This window comes from Theropithecus gelada, chromosome 4, assembly GCF_003255815.1.
Source record: "Theropithecus gelada isolate Dixy chromosome 4, Tgel_1.0, whole genome shotgun sequence".
Taxonomy (NCBI): domain Eukaryota; kingdom Metazoa; phylum Chordata; class Mammalia; order Primates; family Cercopithecidae; genus Theropithecus; species Theropithecus gelada.
The window spans coordinates 69496846-69518758 of NC_037671.1; the positions used below are offsets into that span (position 1 = coordinate 69496846).

General features: G+C 36.3%; 1 protein-coding gene across 20 annotated transcripts in view; it reads left to right on the forward strand.

The window, feature by feature from the left end:
• Window positions 1-21913, forward strand: part of FAM135A (family with sequence similarity 135 member A) — a 135223-nt gene that overhangs the window by 27508 nt on the left and 85802 nt on the right. For 17 of the 20 annotated variants that reach the window (XM_025384023.1, XM_025384030.1, XM_025384040.1 and 14 more), the window contains 3 exons: window positions 19080-19219; window positions 19333-19403; window positions 20881-21054. In XM_025384023.1, the coding sequence (XP_025239808.1) occupies window positions 19080-19219; window positions 19333-19403; window positions 20881-21054 (385 nt within the window). The remainder of the gene's footprint in view (window positions 1-19079; window positions 19220-19332; window positions 19404-20880; window positions 21055-21913) is intronic. The other 3 variants (XM_025384043.1, XM_025384039.1, XM_025384037.1) reach the window with 1 other exon arrangement.

Genomic DNA, 21913 nt, shown 5'->3' on the forward strand with positions numbered 1-21913 from the left:
GTCCCTACAAAGAACATGGACTCATCCATTTTTATGGCTGCATAGTATTCCATGGTGTATATGTGGCACATTTACTTAATCCTGTCTGTCATTGAGGGACATTTGGGTTTTTTCCAAGTCTTTGCTATCGTGAATAGTGCCACAATAAATATACATGTTCATGTGTCTTTATAGTAGCATGATTTATAATCCTTTGGGTATATACCCAGTAATGGAATGGCTGGGTCAAATGGTATTTCTAGTTCTAGATCCTTGAGGAATCGCCACACTGTCTTCCACAATGGTTGAACTAATTTACACTCCCACCAACAGTGTAAAAATGTTCCTATTTCTCCACATCCTCTCCAGCACCTGTTGTTTCCTGACTTTTTAATGATCGCCATTCTAACTGGTGTGAGGTGGTATCTCATTGTGGTTTTGATTTGCATTTCTCTGATGGCGAGTGATGATGAGCATTTTTTCATGTGTCTGTTGGCTGCATAATTGTCTTCTTTTGAAAAGTGTCTGTTCATATCCTTTGCCCACTTTTTGATGGGGTTGTTTCCTTTTTTCTTGTAAATTTGTTTTAAGTTCTTTGTAGATTCTGGATATTAGCCATTTGTCAGAGGGGTAGATGCAAGAATTTTCTCCCATTCTGTAGGTTGCCTGTTCATTCTGATGGTAGTTTCTTTGGCTGTGCAGAAGTTCTTTAGTTTAATTAGATCTCATTTGTCAATTTTGGCTTTTGTTGCCATTGCTTTTAGTGTTTTAGTCATGAAGTCCTTGCCTATGCCTATGTCCTGAATGGTATTGCCTAGGTTTTCTTACAGGGTTTTTATGGTTTTAGGTCTAACATTTAAGTCTTTAATCCATCTTGAGTTAATTTTTGTATAAGGTGTAAGGAAGGGAACCAGTTTCAGCTTTCTACTTATGGCTAGCCAGTTTTCCCAGCACCGTTTATTAAATAGGGAATCCTTTCCCCATTTCTTCTTTTTGTCAGGTTTGTCAAAGATCAGATGGTTGTAGATGTGTGGTGTTACTTCTGAGGCCTCTGTTCTGTTCCATTGGTCTATGAATCTGTTTTGGTACCAGTACCATGCTGTTTTGGTTACTGTAGCCTTGTAGTATAGTTTGAAGTCAGGTAGTGTGATGCCTCCAGCTTTGTTCTTTTTGTTTAGGATTGTCTTGGCAATGTGGGCTCTTTTTTGGTTCCATATGAACTTTAAAGTAGTTTTTTCCAATTCTGTGAAGAAAGTCATTGGTAGCTTGATGGGGATGGCATTGAATCTATAAATTACTTTGGGCAGTATGACCATCTTCACAACATTGATTCTTCCTCTCCATGAGCATGGAATGTTCTTCCATTCGTTTGTGTCCTCTATTATTTCGTTGAGAAGTGGTTTCTAGTTCTCCTTGAAGAGGTCCTTCACATCCCTTGTAAGTTGGATTCCTAGGTATTTTGTTCTCTTTGTAGTAATTGTGAATGGGAGTTCACTCATGATTTGGCTGTCTGTCTGTTCTTAGTGTATAGGAATGCTTGTGATTTTTATACACTGATTTTGTATCCTGAGACTAATGTTAAATTTTAGTGAATTATACATAGTGTAGAGTTTATCTTCCTGAAGACTTATTAAAATTCTCACAGAGCTCTGTTGCTTATGACAAATACACACACACACACGCATACATATATATACATGTATATGTGTATATACATATATTTTGTATATTCATTCATCTTAAAATGAAAAAGAATTTATTCTTAGCTTGGCATATGTGTTAATGTATATATTATTGCCATAATAGGTCTTCTTTTGTAACTCTACTTTCACAAAACATAGAGGTAACAAAACAAGCTGACATGACATGACAGATTTGGTGTACTCTTTTGAACATCCTTGAATGTAGTAGACTAGATTTCTAGCTCAGTTTTATCTCTTGACGTTGCCAGTTGAGAAAATCCTCAGACTTTAGTTTGTGAGATATCTTTCAAGATGGCAAGATACTTGACATATATTCCACAAGGTTAAATAGGCTAACCACTTTTAAGTAATACATTTTAAAAATGTTTGTTCCTTATTATAAAGTTTCGAGAGAAATAATGTCAAACCTGTGAGTATTAATTCATTTTGTTTTGAGACGGAGTCTTGCCCTATCGCCCAGGCTGGAGTGCAGTGGCGTGATATTGGCTCACTGCAACCTCCACCTCCTGGGTTCGAGCAATTCTCCTGCTTCAGCCTCCTGAGTAGCTGAGACTACAGGCGTGCACCACCACACCCAGTTAATTTTTGTATTTTTATTAGAGATGGGATTTCACCATGTTGGTCAGGGTAGTCATATCTCTTGACGTTGTGGTCCACCCACCTCGGTCTCCCAAAGTGCTGGGAATATAGACATGAGCCACCACACCTGGCCTGAATATTAATTCTTGACGACTAAACTTGTCCGTGTATGAGAACCTGAGAGATTTTTTGAGATTGAGTTCATAATTTGTACTGAAGTTAAGATTTTTGTATTTTGTTTCATTTTAATATGGAATGAATAAGGTAACATTACTTTTTAAATGTTTGGATGTGAAATTAGTCAGTTTAACCCAGAAAAATCTAATCAATGGAGAAAAAAGATAATTCTGGAAAGAGAAATGGGGAAATGGTAGAAAACAGACAAAACCAGATAAATTGTAAATTCTCAGCAAATGATTGATTCAAAGGCCAAAAGGAAGTGTGCTAGAAGAAAACATTTGCTGAATTCTAAATTTCAGTTACTATATAGTCTTACTTGTGTCAAACCCAACTATCTCCTTGTTATGTTAGGCAGATTTTGCCATTTTTTCCTTATTCCTTTTCTGAACGAATAGATTTAGAAATTCTTTACATTTACAAATAAAACATTTTAAATCATTGATTTAGCCATTAATCATTTAGCATTTCTCTATATCATACAGAGCATTGTTTCTACTTTGTTTTTCGCAGATTCCAAATAATTACCTCAGAGGACTGGAAATTTTAACCGTGCTTGGTTATTACAGATTACATTCCAAGAAAGATTTTGAATGTCAAAATAATGACTGGTGGACAAAAGTATCATTTGAAAATAAAATCTTATCGGTTAGATTTTTAGGTTGGTGTAAAGGATAGAATTAAGTGTCATAATATTTGATTTGGTTGATGTGTTTCATTAAAGACTATTTTCTTCATAATGTTAACTTACTCCTCAAGTAAATTTCTCTTTTAGTAATAAGTTACCTTGCCCTAACTTTATGGAAACATTTCTCTACCTCTGCTTATTGACTTGTGAGTTGAAGATAAGGAAGGGCATCAGAAATAAATTGTCAAAAGATTTAACAGTAACCCCTGATTACTCTTCCTAGTCCAGTGGCCCTCGAGTGACCATGCTTGCTGCTACTTGTATTACAGTTCAGTCAGGAGCACCCTTTTCAGGTGTGGTAGTGGCATTATCTTGGTTAACAATAGTTTAGAATTATGACTCTGGGCAGGAACCTCAGAGTCTATTCATTGCAGTGATCTAAAGTCAGGTGTGTCATTCAACAACTTCTGACCCTTGAGAACAGTTTATATCCTGATAACTCAGAGTGGATGCTATGTTTTAAAGGACACAGATGTACTTTATGGCAACAAGGAAATGTCCTTTCTATATTTTCATAGCATGTCACATCTTATAGATGTTTTTCCAAGGCTATTTGAGTGTTTTGCCTTTAGTAATTTATGAGCTAAGTACATGACTGAGACGTTTTTGGTCTGTCAGTGACTATTTACAGCAACAACTGAGCTTTCAGATCCAGTGAATGTTCATTTATTATTATGTTTGATAGTGACAGGGTGGTGCTACAGATTCAGTCAAGATTCTTTCCATACATAGTTTCAGGGCATGTAACCATTCAACCTTTATTAGGTTACACCTGATCTGTGCATTAGCAAGAGAATATTGTGATATTTGTATTTAGCCTCATCTTATACAAGAAATGTCTTCCATTTGACATTTTATTTTCCAAATGAGTATGTTTGTTCAATGTTGTCAGTTTTACCTTTATTTACTCACCAGAAAAGTGGACATTTTATAGCTGCTCAGTCCCTTCTTTGTCTTTTGAGAGAAAAAAATATTCTAGAAAAGATAAAAATGAATTTATTTTATGGACAACCCTATTTGAACCAAGTTCCGTGATCACTATTCTTCATCAACTAAATACTGGTTGGAAAGAATTTATCTTTTATAAAAATTAACAGAAGTTATAATTCAATCTGTAGATCATTTGTATGGCAGAAATATTACATATAATTAATGTTATTCACGAAGTAATGTTATTTTGACATTATGAGAAATTGTGTCAGAAATGCCCAGATAAAGTACCTTCTCTTAGCCTTTTCCTGAGTACTTACTTTTTTTTTTCCTTAGTTATGACTAGATTTAATCATTGCTGCTGCCAATTAAGTTTCTAGCTTCTGATACTCAGTTGCATATAAAAGAGTATGAAATGTAGTGATCTGATAGTTTACTAGTATATTTAAAGGAAATATCTTTAAAAATAAGTAGTTTGTGGCAGACACCAGTCTATAAAAGGGAAGCCTGTGTTTGAAAATGATAAGCTTCCATATTATATAATATGTGAAAATCTCACATATGTGAAAACATTATCTTTGTGTATTTCTTAATAGCATTATACCAGAAATTTTTAGAATATTACATACTTTAAAAGATAGCAGCCAAAATAGAAAGCACAAGAACCAGATTTTGGACAGAAGAAGAAAGAAATACGTAAAATTTCTTTCACTCTTTTTTCTCATTCTCTTTCAAAATCGCGAACTTTTGCCTGTCGTGTCTGAAATGTACTAACAAATATGACTTCTCAAGATATTTCATATTTCAAATATTATATAAACATGTTTTATTTTTAATTCTCTAATTTATGATAACTTGTTTTTCTTGTTTGTGGTATGCAAAGATATGTGCAGAGCCTTTCCAATAAAGTGACTCTGAACAAATTGTGAGACATGCTATTTTTCCCCTGCCTGACACTATTCCCAACATGATTACCTTTTATGTGTAGGTCGTTTTCCATAGCTTTTGAATCTTGTTTCATCCTGTGGTCACCTATGATAAGGTAAATCTGGTAAAGTATCAAGTATTTCCTGCCAGTGTACCCCAGAATAGCCTCTATCTTGTTAAATGTTAAATTAATATGAATATTATAGAGAATAGTGGTTGATGGGATGTGGTGACTTATGACATGAGTCTCACAAGTGTTAGCTTGAACCAAAATAATGTTCTTCTGTCTAGATGCATTTCCTCCCCAGCAGTCTGAAAAAAAAACAGGACAAAGAAGACAGCCAACTTATTACAATATTTGAGATATTGTTTTTGCCTTCTATACCCTTCTTCTCTCGAAATTTCATTTTACAGTAGTACTAAAGAGCTCTTACAGTGTATATCTTTTTACTGTTAGTAAATTATTAGGGAAAGGTATCCTTTTCTGCCTCAAGAAATTCCTCCCATGTATTTAACTAACTTTTAACACATACATATTATTGATTTCTAGCCTTATCCTTGAACATAAATAGCTTTATGTAGGATAGTTTTATTTTATCCTTTGTATTAATTTTTTACCTCTTTTCCTTAAAAATTCATTTTTTCTTTTAAGGGCTTAGGTTTTCTCTATGCTTTTTATTACCTGCTCTATTTTTCTTTTAACTTTGATTTGTACTTTCATCTTAATACCTTTTCCTTCCAATGCTGAATTTTACCATAATTCATATACCTTCTGTATATTTTGAGAAAACTTTTAGGAAAAATAGTTTAAAATAATGATTTCTGTCGGTGAGTTACAGTGGAGCAGGTTGAATGGGATGGGAATTAGATGGTATTATACAGCTTATTGCAATACATTTAAATTATTTCCAGTACAAGATTATGCTGACAGTGAGAGGTTTGAGTCAGGAAATAGCTGTCATCTGCAGTAACATCAGTCATGAAAGACAATAAGTATTCATAGAACTGTTGAAAATTGATTAGTAAGAAAAGCGTTCATTGACTTTTACAACAGAGAAGTCATTGCTGGTTTTAGGAATCTGGCTCCAGTTTGAAATGTTACACAGTTTTCATAAAAAGTTTAAATAATGACTTACCCTAGTAACCATAGTATTAAGATTAAATGTATTTTGTTCAGTGTGCTTTTTAATATTTATCATATTTTTTTCTGGAAAAAAATTTTTTTATCAAAATAATACAGCATACGGTTAAAAGATCAATTAGCCACCAGGCACGGTGCCTCACGCACTTTGGGAGGCTGAGGCAGGTGGATCACGAGGTCAGGAGTTCAAGACCAGCCTGACTAACATAGTGAAACCCCATCTCTACTAAAAATACAAAAAAAGTTAGCTGGGCATGGTGGCGGGTGCCTGTAATCCCAGCTACTCGGGAGCCAGAGGCAAGAGAATCACTTGAACTTGGGAGGCGAGGTTGCAGTAAGCTGAGATCGCACCACTACACTCCAGTCTGGGTGACAGTGTGAGCCTCCCGTCTCAACAACAACAAAGATAAATTAGTCCAGAAAGACTTGTTGTAAAAATGATAGCTTGTTTTCTAGATGTAACAACTTTTACCCCTGTCTCTAGTCCGTGTGGTTACCTCCATATAGACATTGTCTATGGACTTCCTGTTATGATAAAAAGACTTTATCTTATTTACACTATTTCCTCGTTCCCTCTCCCTCAACCTTTTAAGAGATACTGTTATTCTCCTATGTGTTTCTGACCAGTCTCTGTAGCTTCAAACAGTATATTTAAAGCTCCGTTTTCTACTTAAGTGATCATGACAGCGCAGTGGTGTGGTCATAGCTCACTATAGCCGTGAACGCTGGTGCTCAAGTGATAATCCCACATCAGCCTCCCAAAGTAGCTGGGACTGCAGGTGCATGCCACCACACTGGGCTAATTAAAGAAAAAAAAATTGTAGAGACGGGAGTCTTACTATGTTGCCCAGGCTGGTCTCGAACTCTTGGCCTCAAGCAGTCTTCTCACCTTTGCCTCCCAAAGTGCTGGGATTACAGGTATGAGCCACCACTCCTGGCCCATAGCACTTTCTGCGTACCTCTTTTAGCTTATATTGTTAATTTTTTCTCAGAAATGGAATTCCACTAAAACAAACATCAATCACCATTAAAGAACCGTGCTTTTTTAAAAAAAAAATGAGGAAAAGTTAAACATATAGCTAGAGACAATTCATATTATGTCACTTATTCTTTACTGTTATCAGTAATTGAATAATCTCAACAGCCATGAATGGAAAACTCACCGTAAAGTTAGGTCCTTCAATTAAACTGCATAGATTACAAAATGGAAGTCATTTGGCAAGCCTCCATTTTGCTTTCCTCAGATTCAACAGCTTCTATCATTGCCCTTTAATTGTCTTTTTACCTGATTTAAGAGATAGTGTTACATTGCCATTTGCTTTGGCCTGCTGAAATAGGCAGTTAAGAGATTATCACATTGTACTGCAATTATTTATTTGAATGTTTCTATCCAAACTAGACTGGGAACTCTGAAGATGGGCAGAGTTCTTACTTATGTTCATGTCTCTTAGTTCCCAATACTTGAGAGACTTAATAAATTATGTTTGAATGAATATTCACTTGTTCACAAAGTAAATGAAAGATACCAGTGCTAACTGTTTAACCAAAGGAAATGGAAATGCAGATAGTGATAGAAATAAAATGTAAACTATCATGATTGAATGTAAGCGTTTAGAGGCCTCTGATTATCTCAAGTCTTTAAAACTATAGATCTGAATGTTTGTGTTAGCAGATAACTGATAGCAAAATAAAAATCAAGTCATTTGAACAAGGAAATAGGATATTAAATTAAGAAGTTAGACAAAAATTCATTTATTAAATAAATAGTTTATGATTGCCTATTATGTGTAAGACCTAAATTAAAGTGCTGAGTCCTAAATTAAAGTAGTGGAAAAGATTAATGTGGTTTCTAACTTAATGGAGTTGTTATCATCTAGCAAATAGCAAATATTAGAAAACAAAGTTTCAGATTCAAGACAGTAAACTTAGCATACACATTTAGGTCTTCTTGTTTCCCAGGGCCTTTAGTTTGATAACATTAAAGTGTAAAAAGGAATAACAGAACAATATTTCAATTATTTACTTATTTGTTTATTTAATTTGTTTTGTTTTGTTTTTGAGACAGAGTCTCACTTTGTCAACCAGTCTGGAGTACAGTGGTGTGATCTCGGCTCACTGCAACCTCCGTCTTCCTGGTTCAAGTGATTCTCCCACCTCAGCCTCCCGAGTAGCTGGGATTATAGGCATACACCAACACGCCTGGCCTGGCCAATATTTTTTTTTTTTTTTAGTAGAGATGGGGTTTCGCCATGTTGGCCAGGCTGATCACAAACTCCTGACCTCAAGTGATCCACCCACCTCGGCCTCCCAAAGTGCCGGGATTACAGGCATGAGCCACCATGCCTGGCCTAAAATTTTGTTATCTTGAATAACTGAAATTCTATACCATTGAACAGCAACTCCCCATTTTCCTACCCCCTGTCAACACATTCTGCTTTCTGCTTCTATGAGTTTGACTGCTTTAGATACCTTATATAAGTGGAGTCATGCAGTATTTGCTTTTCTGTGACTGGCTTATTTTACTTAGCATAATGTGCTTAAGGTTTTTCCATGTTGTAGCTATGACAGGATTTTCTTTTCTAAGGCTGAATAATATTCTCTAATATGTACATACCACATTTTCTTTATCCATTAATTTGTAGATAGACATTTAGGTTGTTTCTACCTCTTGACTATTGTGAATAATGCTTCAATGAACATGAGTGTGCAAATATCTCTTTGACCCTCTTTTATCAGTTCTTCTGGATAAATACCTAGAAGTGAAATGCTGGATTATATAGTAGTTCTATTTTTATTATTTTTATTTTTTGAGACAGGGTCTTGTTCTGTCACCCAGGCTGGAGGGCAGGGGTATGATCCTGGCTCACTGCCCTTGACCTCTTGGGCTTAAGTAGTCCTCCTGCCTCAGTCCTGTGAGTCCCTGGGACACTACAGCTGGACACCACCATGCCCAGCAAATTTGTAAAATTTATGTTTTGTACATGTGGAGCCTAACTTGGTTGCCCAGGCTGGTCTTGAACTCCTGGACTCAACTGTTCCTCCTTCCTCGGCCTCCTAAAGTGCTAGGATAACAGGTGTGAGCCACACACTGTGTGTGGCCAATAGCTCTATTTTTAATTTCTTGAGGAATCCCCATAGTATTTTCCACAGCAGCTATACTGTTTCACATTTTCACCAACAGTACGCAAGAGTTTCAGTTTCTCCACATCCATAAGGGCTGACGCCAATAGCTCTATTTTTAATTTCTTGAGGAATCCCCATAGTATTTTCCACAACAGCTATACTGTTTCACATTTTCACCAACAGTACACAAGAGTTTCAGTTTCTCCACATCCATAAGGGCTGACCGTGTTCATAATACTAATATGAAGTAAGAAGTAAATGAGACAAGGTCCTTGCCTTCAAGAAATCTCTATTTCTTCTTCCTGAAAGGCTCTTTTTATCTTCGTTTGACTAATTCTTTTTCATGGTGTTTCAATTCAAATGCTATGTTGTCACCAAAGCCTTTCCTGGTTTCACAGCCTAAGTTCACCCTCATATTGTAAGATGTCATAGCACTCTGTCTTCTGTAACACTTAGTGTAGATGTAATTTACAGAATTAGGTGAGGTCAGGGAAAATGGTTGGTTTTTTTGTTCAGTCCACTTAGCTGAGAACAATCCATGGCACAAAGCAGCTATATAATGAATGTGTAACTTTGTATTATGAAATGTATTGCACATTATTTGAAGATTATGTAACACATTATTTTATTAAATAATAAAGGAACACCCAGCTACCCAACGTTTCATTTAAGAAATAGAACATCACTAGTACTGTAAAATCCTCCTGTATCCCCCTCTTGACGTTTGTGTTAATTATTCTTTTGCTTTCTTTATAGTACTATCATTATGAATGTATTTTGTCAGAATGAGTGTATTCCAAGGAATGGTTGAGTCTGAAAAAAATTGAGTGGTAAGCACAAACCCAGCTGTGTAAGATAGCATAAATACTGCTATTATTAAAAGAAGTCTCCCAAAAGAAAAGTTGAACGGAGTCTCTGGGTTATGGTATGCTTCTTTATACCTGAAAGGTTTTCAGACTCCCTTTGGAGATGTTAATGGGCAAGGTCAAGAGTGAATTGTGCAAAACTGAGAGTTTACCACTTTCAGGGCTTCTGGCAAGATTGTAATGTGATAAAATATTGGCTCTCTAACATATGGAGCAGACTGATCTGCATCTAAACTTAACATTGCCCTCCTCCAACTCTCAGGAGCAAGCCAAAGCAGAAAACTTCAGTGAAGTGAAAATAGTATCATCAGATGATCTAGGCAAGAAACTTCATTGGTACACCTTCAGATAAGCCAAGCACTGAAAAGAATCTAGCCAAGCTTTTGATCTGTCCTCAGGTTAAAAGTTGGTACCCTAGCAGCAGGGATGTTAACATATCTATCGTTTATGGCACACGAATCCAAACTACATTGGTCACTGTATACGTAAGGAACAGGATCTGTTGGGATCTTCCTTCACCATCTTCCTAGGCATTCCCTTTGCATCTCCTCTATGTTGAATCTCTTTATTTCCTAACATCTATTTTTTCTCTTTCTTGGTTTATTCTCTCAGTTTCATAGAGCCTATAAATAGTTAACTTGGTGAGAAAAGTGGCATGGGAAATAAATATTTTGAAGCCTTCAGCATCTAAAAATCTTTTCATTCTACATTTAACAGTTGTTTGGAAGTTTAGCTAAGTATAGAATTCTAGGTTGGAAATCTTTTTTCTTTGGAATTTTGAAAATATTACTCCATTATTTTTTGGTTTGCAGCATTGCTGTGGAGAGTTCCAAAGCCATTCTGATTACTAATCTTATTTTTTTCTCCGTAAAAAATAAATGACTGATCTTTAATCTTCTCTGTGACCTTTTTCCCCTTTCAAGAATCTGGTAGAACATCCTCTTGGTAACTGGGGTTCTGATGGCACATAATGTTGTACCTTGGGTCTTTGAGTACTTCAGTTCTGAGAAATTTCTTAATTTGTTAATAATTATCTCCCATCTGTTTTCTTTGTTCTTTCTTTTTGGAAGTTCTTTTGTTTACAAGGTGGATCATCTTTACTGGCTTTCTTAAATTTTAGTTTTTTCTTCTCTTTTTTCCCATTCTCTTCTTGCTCTACTATGATATTTCTTCATCTTTATTTTTAACCCTTTTTTGAGTTATTTGCTTTTGTGCTTTCTGTCGTTTGCCCTCTCTTATTCTCTCTCCCACTGCCTTTCTCCTTCTTTTCTCCTTTTCTTCTCTCCTTCCCTGTGTCTCATCACTTCTCTCTTCATTTTAAAATCCAAGTACTCTTTTCTCTGAGTGTCCCTTTGCTATCGCAATGTTTTCCTGTTTCATGAATGTAATATCTTCTCTAAAAACAATATTCTTTTTTTAAAATTTTTTTGTATAAATTACTTTTTTTCCTCTTTGTTTTAGTCTCTAACTTACATGTTAAAAGTTTCCTTCTGATATTCGATAGGCCTCAGTTGTCTAAACATGACTGAAAGGAAGGCTGATGGGAAATTCTGAGAGCATACAGGGGACTTGTCTGAGTTTCATTTTAGGGTGATGGTGAGCCATTTGTCTAAGGAATCTTTGAAGTCAGTATTTATAGTTATTTTTCACTGGATTCAGCAGATTCTCCATGTCAAGAACTGTGAAGAATCTAAGATTATACTGTATATATCATTGAAAATTCTTCTCCATCATTTCTCATGTTTCTGAGCAGAGAGAAACATTTTATGAGCAGAGACACTGAAAACCTTCTGTTTACAGACTATCTTTTTAAGGATACGTGTGCAATGAACAGCTTTGGAAGTTATAGACAGTGTCTCTGTCTAGAACATACAGTATATTTATTTACTTTCCAGTATAATGGACAGTGCAAAAGTTAGATAGGTTTTTTTATAGCTACCCTTTTAAAAGATAGAGGTTTCCCAAGCTTAGGTTCCTCAATTGTGACCAAAAACCCACTGTATGCATAGTATCCACTTGGCCGGCCTCCATGTCACTCTCATGGGACTTGAGGGAGTGAATACAAGGGAAACTAATATGAACAAGAAGCTCATGCTGCTTGCTATGCTGTGCATAATCAAACCTTTTGTCTTTGACCCGAGAGTCTTGTGCCTTCTGCCATCATCTATGAAACTGTGGCAGGCTAGCTTGTTAGGTTGCAAGTTTGGTAAAAATCTCAGATTTTACAGTTCTTGAAATGCCATAGAAGACTCTTGTCTGTCTCCTTCCTAGAGAGTAAGAATCTAGCTGACAGCCTTCTAGGAGCCCAGTAGAGAACAATTTTGGAATCTCTGCACTTAGTATTCAGTATGCCTATGCTCATATGTTCATGTGCTCTAGGTTTTGCCAGGTGATTTTTAGGTCGGAGGACTTTGATTCTCTTCAGAGAATAAAATTCCAGACTTCTGCTAGGGTGAAGGAGGCGACGGCGACCTAGAGGCATGTAGTAGGGGAAAGAACACAGGAATCAGTTTTGTTCTGTGCTGATAGGTTCCCTTCTCAAGAAAGCATTGCCTGGCTTTTCTGTTTAAAATTGCTATCTTTTTCATCCCTCTTTCCTTTCTTTATTTTTCTCCGTACCACTTACTACTTATAACTTTCAAATGTATTATATCATTTACTTACTATATTTATTCTCTATCACACCACTTTGTTAGGATATAAGCTCTATGAGGTCGGAGATTTTTATCTCTTTCATTTTACTGTGTATCCTGAACACCTAGAGAATACCTGATACATAATAAGTATTCACTAAATATTTGTTGATTGGATGAGTGAATGAATTACTAGGAAGTTACACATCTGTTGCCTGTTGCTTCTGGCTTGAGAATAAAATTAAGATGAAGTTTATTATCGGTAAGTCACTGGTATTTCTTTTTTAAAGCTTAAAATATTGATGTCAGTTGAGGATATAGGCAACTTTCACTGAAGTCATTCCACAGCAATTTAGAATTACTGATTTTGTATACAACTTCTTATCTGGCATGAGAATTCCTTTAGAGCATTCCTAAAGGCAGCCTTCTTTTTTCCGTCTGATCATTTTTAGTATTGTTGGTAGAACCGATGGGTTTGCTGAAGAATTGGTTGTGAGGCATGGAAAAGAAGAATGACTAAAGATCACAGATCTAGTAAGTGGCAGAATCAAGACTAAAACCTAGCCAGTCTGGCTCAAAATCTATGTTCCTAACCACTGCACTGGGCTGTTTCTTGATGAGAAAAAAACAGCACCCCCCCCCGCAAAAAAAAAGAAGAGACAAAAAAGGGGTGGCCCATGAGGTAGGAGTAGAACTAGAAATGTGTGATGTCCAGAAAGGTACATTTAGGAAGTGTATCAAGAACGAGAGAATGGGCAATATAATGAGACCTCATCTCTACAAAAAATAAAAAATAAATTTAGCCTGGCTGAGGTGAGAGGATTGCTTGAACCCTGGAGGTTGAGACTGCAATGAGCCAAGATAAGTGCCACTGCACTACAGCCTGGGCACAAAGTAAGACTCTGTCTCAAAAAAAAAAAAAAAAAAAGTAGAGAAAAAACAAAAGAACAAGAACAAGAGAATGCATAGTATAGGATGGATCATAGTATCTATGTTAGATACTGATTGTAAGTCAAGTAAGATGAGGTTTGAGAGTTGACCTTTGGATTTAGCAAAGCAGAAATCATTAGTGGTCTTGATAAGAACAGTTATATGGGCTAAAGTCTGATTGGAGTATGAATTAATTATTGCTGTGTAAAAATTTATCCCACAACTTAGTTTAAAACAACAAACATTATCTCACAGTTTCTGTGTGTCAGAAATTTAGCTGCATGCCTCTGACTCAGGATCTCTCATTAGGTTATAGTCAATTACTTCTGCCAAATTCACACAAATCCTACTATGCTTTTTTTTGGAGATGGAGTCTCACTCTGTTGCCCAAGCTGGAGTGCAGTGGCACAACCTCAACTCACTCTGCAACCTCTGCCTCCCAGGTTCAAGCAATTCTCCTGCCTCAGCCTCCCAAGTAGCTGGGATTACAGGTGGCTGCCACCACACCCAGCTAATTTTTGTATTTTTACTAGAGACAGGATTTCGCCATATTGGCCACGCTGGTCTCAAACTCCTGACCTCAAGTGATCTACCTGCCTCGGCCTCCCAAAGTGTTGGGATTACAGGCGTGAGCCACCGTGCTCAGCCCCTCCTATCACTTCTATCACATAGATCAACCCTGGTCCTTTGTAGGAGATTGTGCAATAGTGTGAATATCAGGAAGAGAATCGTTGGAGGCCATTTTAGAGGCTGGTTATCACACAATGAGCTGAAGAGAGAATGGGAGATGAATCAGACACACTAAATAGCAAAGGCTTTTGAGTTTTGCCAGAAAGGGGAGCAGAGAAATAGGGAGTTTGTCTAGGTGCATCTGCAGGTAGATCCAGTAGTAGAGCTTATAGAACTTCTGATTATTTTTATTTTCTCATGAAATAAGAACCAAATTTATCAGTGAGACTGAAGGCTAGGTTTGAGGAGAGAAAATAATTTATGAAATAGTCATCTAAGAATATGGGGATAAAATGGATTTGGAAAATACAGTGTGATTGCTAGGCAGCAGTAAAGACCCACTTGAAATTAATAGTCATAAATTTGAAGTATAGCCAGTCAAGATAGCTGTGTATTTTTCTCCAGGCACATTCAGTTTGTGGGTACAAGTATGGATTGGGCAGAGAGCTGGAGTTGGGATTTATCCAGGTCAATATGACAAAGCAAGAGTAGCATATATCCTTAATAGTTTATATGCAAGAGTATTATAATGATGGATCACAGGATTTAAGATGCGTAAGGAAAAAAGGAATTAAGAGAAATGGGATAATGAAATGGAGTATGGTTCATGGAATCTATCCTAAATGTAGTCAAAGGATTATTGAACTTGTGGTCTTAGAGGGTATGAACTAGAAAGACAGGTGGAAGTATGGGAGGAGAGGTTGATTGAAATTCACATTACAACAGATATTACACATGTTCTCTCTTATGAGTGGGAGCTAAATGATGAGAACATATGAATACATCCAGGGGAACAACACACACTGGGGCCTGTTGGAGGGTACGGGGTGGGAGGAGGGAGAGGATCAGGAAGAATACCTAGCGGATGCTGGGCCTGATACCTGGGGAATGGGATGATCTGTGCAGCAAACCACCATGCACACATTTACCAGTATAACAAACTTGCACATCCTGCACATGTACCCTGAACTTAAAAGTTGGAAATTTAAAAAAAGAAATTCGGATTACAGATGGATTGCAGTCATTAGTAATATAAAAGTCTAGGGAATGATCACAGGAGTTAGGAGCTGAGAGGGTTAGAGGGCAAGAACACTTAAAAAGAGGAAAAAAGGAACCCAGGAGATCAAAAATTAGAAGGTTTACCTACATAGCTATTGAGTTCACCAAGAGTTATGGCTAGAGTAGTTTTTGAAAAAGTGACCTTAAATTAGGAAATAAAGCCTTTAACAAATGAAGGCTTCCCAGGGTTTATAGAGTACAAAAATGAGCAAGATAGTGAGTAGTACTGTACTGTCTGATCACAGGACATTCAAAGCCAGTGGTATAAGTGGTTTTAGGGAGGAGAGACAAAGAATGTCTGAAAGCATCAGTAAGCAACAAAGAAGCTCCAGACCCAGTGGTAGAAGTTTTATGGAAGTATTGAGAGAGAAGCAGCATCTTCAGGGAAGAGCAATAGAGAAAACTTTGTTTCTTTAGGCAGTGGATTCTCACCTCACATTACCTGGGTGCTTTAAACAAAATTTACTTTTATTGAGTAAAATTTCTTTCCCTTCTCAGCTCTTTAACATACTCAGAAGTTGAGTTTCTGGTGTAGTTGGTTTCCCTTAAAGTATATATTTCCTGAAACATCTCAAACTTAACAGAAAAGTTGCAAGTACAGCATAAAGAATTTTTTTCCTGAACCATGTAAGAGTAATTTGTCAATATGATTGCTCCATCATCTGAAATATTTTAGTGCATCATTTTTTTCTAAAGAATATTCTTCTGCATAACCCCAGTATACCCATCAAAATCAAGAAATTAACACTGACACATTACTGTCATCTTATCCTTAGCCCCATCCAAGTTTTGCTAGTTGTCCCAGTAAAGTCCTTTATAGCAAAATGATCCAGTTCCAAATCATATATTGTAATTAATTGTTATGTCTCTTTAGTCTCCTTCATCCTAGAACAATTCCTCAGTCTTTTCTTGACTTTCATGACCCTAACACTTTTGCGGAGACTACAAACCTATTATTTTTTAGACTGTTCTTCAATTTTCATGGGTTTACAATTTCATCATGATTAGATTCATTTTATGTGTTTTTGACAGGAATATCTCAGAAGTGATGCTTGTTCTTCTTGTTACATCCTGTTAGGTGATACATGGTTTCTATTTGTCCAATTCCTAATAATGTTAACTTGGATCACTTAATTAAAGTGCTCTCTTTCCAGCTTCTCCACTATGATGTTACTCTTTTTCACTTTGCAATTAATGTCTCTTGTTTCTTAAACTTCTGATTTTTTCGTTCGCTTATTTATTTCTATCAGTATGGACTTACGGATTTCTGTTTACTCAATGGATGTTAATCCATTACTGTCATAATTTATTTTGATGCTCACTTTGTCCCAGATATGGCCAGGGGCATTCTCTTTCAGCTAGCTTCTATGCCCTTTTGTTGTGTCCCCACATTCTCTAATCAGTTCCTTACTTTCTAGTATAAAAAGATGGTCCAGATTTGTCTGTGCCCCAGCTTTGGAACCAACCATTTCTGCAAAGCTGTGAATCGTTTTAGCAGAGAATAGTGCTAAAGACTAACATTTGTGGTTGTGCTACTCCCAGACCATTTGAGTGGACAAAGATAGTGAGTACATTGTATACACCTATACATTTACACATACATATGCAAATTTACATGGCTTTATATAAATATATGGTGAAAACCATAAGTTCATATCAGTACTCTGTTTCAATCCAGTACCATGGGACTCATTCTATATTTGTATCTCCTTTCCATATGTGTACATCCTTTCCCCGATAGGTAAGAAAACTGGCTCCCCTTATCCTTTAATATATTTTCTTATTTGATCAGTCCCCTATATTTGCCAATCTCCTGTCACTGCCTCTTCTCCCACACAGATGGTCTCCTTGAACTCGTTGGGCTTCACCTTATGCAAGGTCACTCCCTTATGTGGACCCCCTCCTTACCCCACTTGATCTCAGTAAGGCCTTGTGCCAGGAACTCCTTTTCCTCACTTCACTTGGATTCCAGTAGTGTGTCAGGCTGCTACTTCTGCCTACTCCCTTCTTCACTCCCACCCCCATATGGAAGTCTTTTTATGCCTTTCGGGTTCCTACACACCCTGTACCAGTCTGCTCCTCTGTAAAGACACCCTCTCCATCTAACTTGGGTTCCAACCCCCCAGCCTGAGATGCCTTCCCTTGTGGTTACCCTGTTCATCCTGCTTGGGCTCCCAGTGCCTCGCTGGAAGTCACCCCTGCACTTAGATTGCCTCCTCATCCTGCTCAGGTTCTGACAGTTTACTCTCGGCTGCCCTCCTCACTCCACACAGGCTCTGACATCAGGCCACCACCCCATGTGAATTTCATGTGGGCATTTGAACCCTGCGCTCCCTGGCCTGCAGAGGCTCCCTGCCTTTGACTGACATCCACCAGCTTATGTAGATATCCTCACTACTCCAGTTGGAGTCTTATATCCCATTTTAAGCTCCAAACCCACGTTGGTCTCTAGTTTCTTTTTCTTTTTTTTTTTTTTTTCTTTTCTTTTTGGTCCCTAGTTTCAATTGTTATTTCTGCAGCACAGGGTAATAAGATCATAACAGCAGGTAGGCTGTTGGAGTGAGATCAGTGACCCAGAGATAAAAACCAAACTTCAAATGGTAAGGACGTAATCCTCCACAAGACTCCCCTCATGTCAGCCATGAGTTTAGTGGTCTGCAAGCTACCCACAGTTGTGAAGAGGTGGCTACAAATTTGAGGGTTCCCATTATTCCCTCATGTTTGATAATTCAGTAGAACAACTCACCAAACTCAGCATAGTGCTGTACTTATTATTACAGCTTTATTATAGCAAAAGGATTCAAATCAGATCCTGTATAGGGTTGATCTGAGAAGTTCCCAGATGTGAAGCTTCCGTTGTTTTCTCCCCGTTAAGCCAGCACGCATTAACTTCCCTCCTCTCGAACATCCAGTATGTGATGATATGCAGAGTATTGCCAACCAGAGAAGCTCACCCAAACTTCAATGTTCAGAATTTTTATTAATATTTCCTTGTGTAGGCATGACTGATTGAATCATTGCCCATGTCACTCAGTCTTTAACTCTTCTCCCCTCTCTGGATTTTGAGGTTACATCACTAGGCTCAAAGCTCAACTCTCTAATCACATGGCTGGTCTTAGTGATGTGGCCAGCCCCCATCCTGAGTCATCTCTTTAGCATAAACTAGGGGCCACCAAGGATTTAGAGGCTACTTCTCAGAAACTGGAGACAAAGGCCAGCCAAATTCTTCATTCCAAGTATTTAGAGCTGAACTCCTAGCAACCAGGACAAAGGCCAACCAAATTCTTTACTATTCAGCTATGGAAAACTAAATTGCTTTCTTAAATGTGGTATACAGATCAGTTGTTAACCTCTAAAATTTCTACTTTGATATTTCCTCATTTACCTTTCAGATTAAGATGTCATGCAGTAATTTTACAATGGTTATAATGTACTTATTTATTTTCTAATCATAGAAATAAGTAAACTTTCAGAAATGTTCCAATACTGCAGTATAAATTGATAATGACACTGTAGTAATATAATCAAACGTATAGTATTTTAAAGTACAAGTATTAATTTGCTTGTCTTATATTTTACTTTTTACCTGTCAATTACATATCTTATCTGTTTTAGGTATGACTTTAGCCTTTCCAGCCTCAGTTCATGATTCTCTAATTTGCAGTAAAACATTTCAAATTTTGTACAAAAATGAAGAGGTTGTTTTAAATGATGTTATGATCTTCAAAGTAAAAATGTTATTGGATGAAAGAAAGGTAAACATCTCTTCATATTAATTTATATAAATATTTTTTGTAATGCCTCAAGGTGTTATTTCTAACTTTCTATAAAGATTCAAAAAGTATCTCATAGTGTAATTTCTTTTCAGATTGAAGAAACCCTTGAGGAAATGAATTTTCTGTTATCCTTGGATCTACACTTCACAGATGGAGATTATTCGTAAGTAGCTAATCAAACAATTAAAAAACCTTTAGGCACTTATGACTGTTATTTGCTATTATTAGATTACCCGTTTTCTTCTTAAAATTCATCCTATTGCTATCTTGTCTTGAACTGCATGTGTTTTCTGGGGAAACTTCATGAAAATGGTTAGGCCAGCTCTATTTTGCCCTTGCCAAATCCATGATCTCCAGATAACAAAACCAGACAAGTTAAAGAAATATGGAACAATTTTTCCTGGCTCCTAGAAATTGCACTGTTAATACCACTACCATGAGGCATTTAAATGTAATTGAACTCTTTTCCACTCTATCACTGGCTAATCTTTCCTGATGGCATCAGTTATGCTTTCTTTAGGTAGGACTTTGTTGATATTCTGAGAGTTATCAAGACTGATGACACATACTTGACAGTTGTTGTAGTTCATTTCTAGAACCCTTGAGGAAGTTTTAGGATTGGCTACCTCCAATTTGCCCACACACCTGGACATGCAGTCATATGTTTTAGGGACAAATTTTGCTTGTGTTCATTTAAAACAAGAATCAGAGGTTCACTTAACAATTTTATTTATGCAGGTTTTTTCCCCCATCTCAAATGTAGTTTTAGCAATAATTTTCAAAAATGATATATAAATTCATACTGCATGTGGGATAAGTAACTAAAAAGTCACATTACTAAAAGGCCTACTTTAGATGTCCTCTTCACTATCATGAGAAAAAAGTTTTTTTATATGGTAGCTACTGTTCCTCTGTAATACTTGTTCATTACAAAGAATTTCATATTGGTTTTTTTTTTTTAACCAAGTCAGAATTCTTTAAGTGGAATAAGCTGAAATGAATTGGTAGTTCATTACCTATAGATAGTTACAATGTATGGATGGAATTTTTTTAAGTATAATTGGATGTCATTTTCATGGCATTGTTTCACATTTTTAGTATGTATAAATCTAATGACATACTAAATACCTACAGTAAGATATGTTTTACTTTTTAAAATAAGCAATAGCCTGTTTGTTTTTGAGCAAATTTTTAAAAATTTACAAAATTTAATAATTACAAAATTTAATAAAATTTTGTAGAGTAAAAATAATTTGAAATATCTTTTGGGGTTTATTATAATAGCATGTGACCTATGTTGTACTGCAGTCTCTTAATAACAGTATTCTCTATGGGGTAAAATTTTCTTTAAGATGAGATTAACTCGTGAAGTATCAAAAAGGATTCATTTTATAGGGATATTGGTGAAAAAATAGTTCATATTATGGACTGATAGGAAACAATAGGTGAGATCTGATTATCTTCTCAATTGGTATGTTTCATACTGCTTTCTAATGCAAATTTGATGCTTTAAAAATTACTTTAATTCAAAATTTTTAAAAAGTAATTAAGTAAATGGTTTTTATAGTTTCAACTACTCTATAATATATTGGCCTTTACTAAATATTTCATACTTACATGCTAATTGTTCCTTTTTACAGGGCAGATGATCTGAATGCCTTGCAACTAATAAGTAGCCGAACACTGAAGCTGCACTTTAGCCCCCATAGAGGCCTTCATCATCATGTTAATGTTATGTTTGATTATTTCCACCTTTCTGTTGTGTCTGTTACAGTTCATGCATCATTGGTTGCACTACACCAGCCACTAATAAGGTAAATTTGACTAATATTTTTGTATTAAGCCATTCTTACACTGTAGTAAAGAAATACCTGAGACTGAGCAATTTATAAAGAAAAGAGTTTAATTGGGTCATGGTTCTTCAGGCTATACAGGAAGAATGATGCTGGCATCTGCTTAACTTCTGGGGAGGCCTCAGGAAACTTACAATCATGGCAGAAATCAAAAGCGGAGCAGGCATCTCACATGGCTGGAGCAGGAGCACAAGAGTCAGGGGAGTTGCTACATGCTTTTAAATGACTAGATCTCATGAGAACTCACTCACTATCATGAGGACAGTACCAAGAGGAATGGTACTAAACCATTCATGAGAAATCTGTCCCCCTGGTCCAGTCCCCTCCCACCAGGCCCCATTACAACATTGAGGATTACAATTCAACATGAGAGCCTTCTTAATGTAGCATTTTTTATTTTTATAGTGAAAACATGTAATTTCTAAAGATAACTGAAATAATAAGGACTTTAAAAATTATAATCAAATTCAAGAGTATGGGAACATTGGCTTGATAACTTTTTTATTACAGAAGTATGAAGCCATCTTTGTCAATCCCAAATAAATTAACAAAGAAAAAATACAATCTGGAAATAACCACACAACATTGTTTATTCTGTACCTATGTTTTGTGCAATGTTATACTATAATTACTCTGGAAAAGTATGTGAATTTTTTCTTATTTTTTCTTTGCTTCTTATCCAGATAGACTAATTTTATCTTCTTAACTGTACATTATACAGTAATTCTTGCTTTCGAAGTTATTAACCAATTTTACGAATTTTTACTCAGCCTTTTAAAACTATATCATGTACCATTAGTTCAAAGGTATATAATATTCT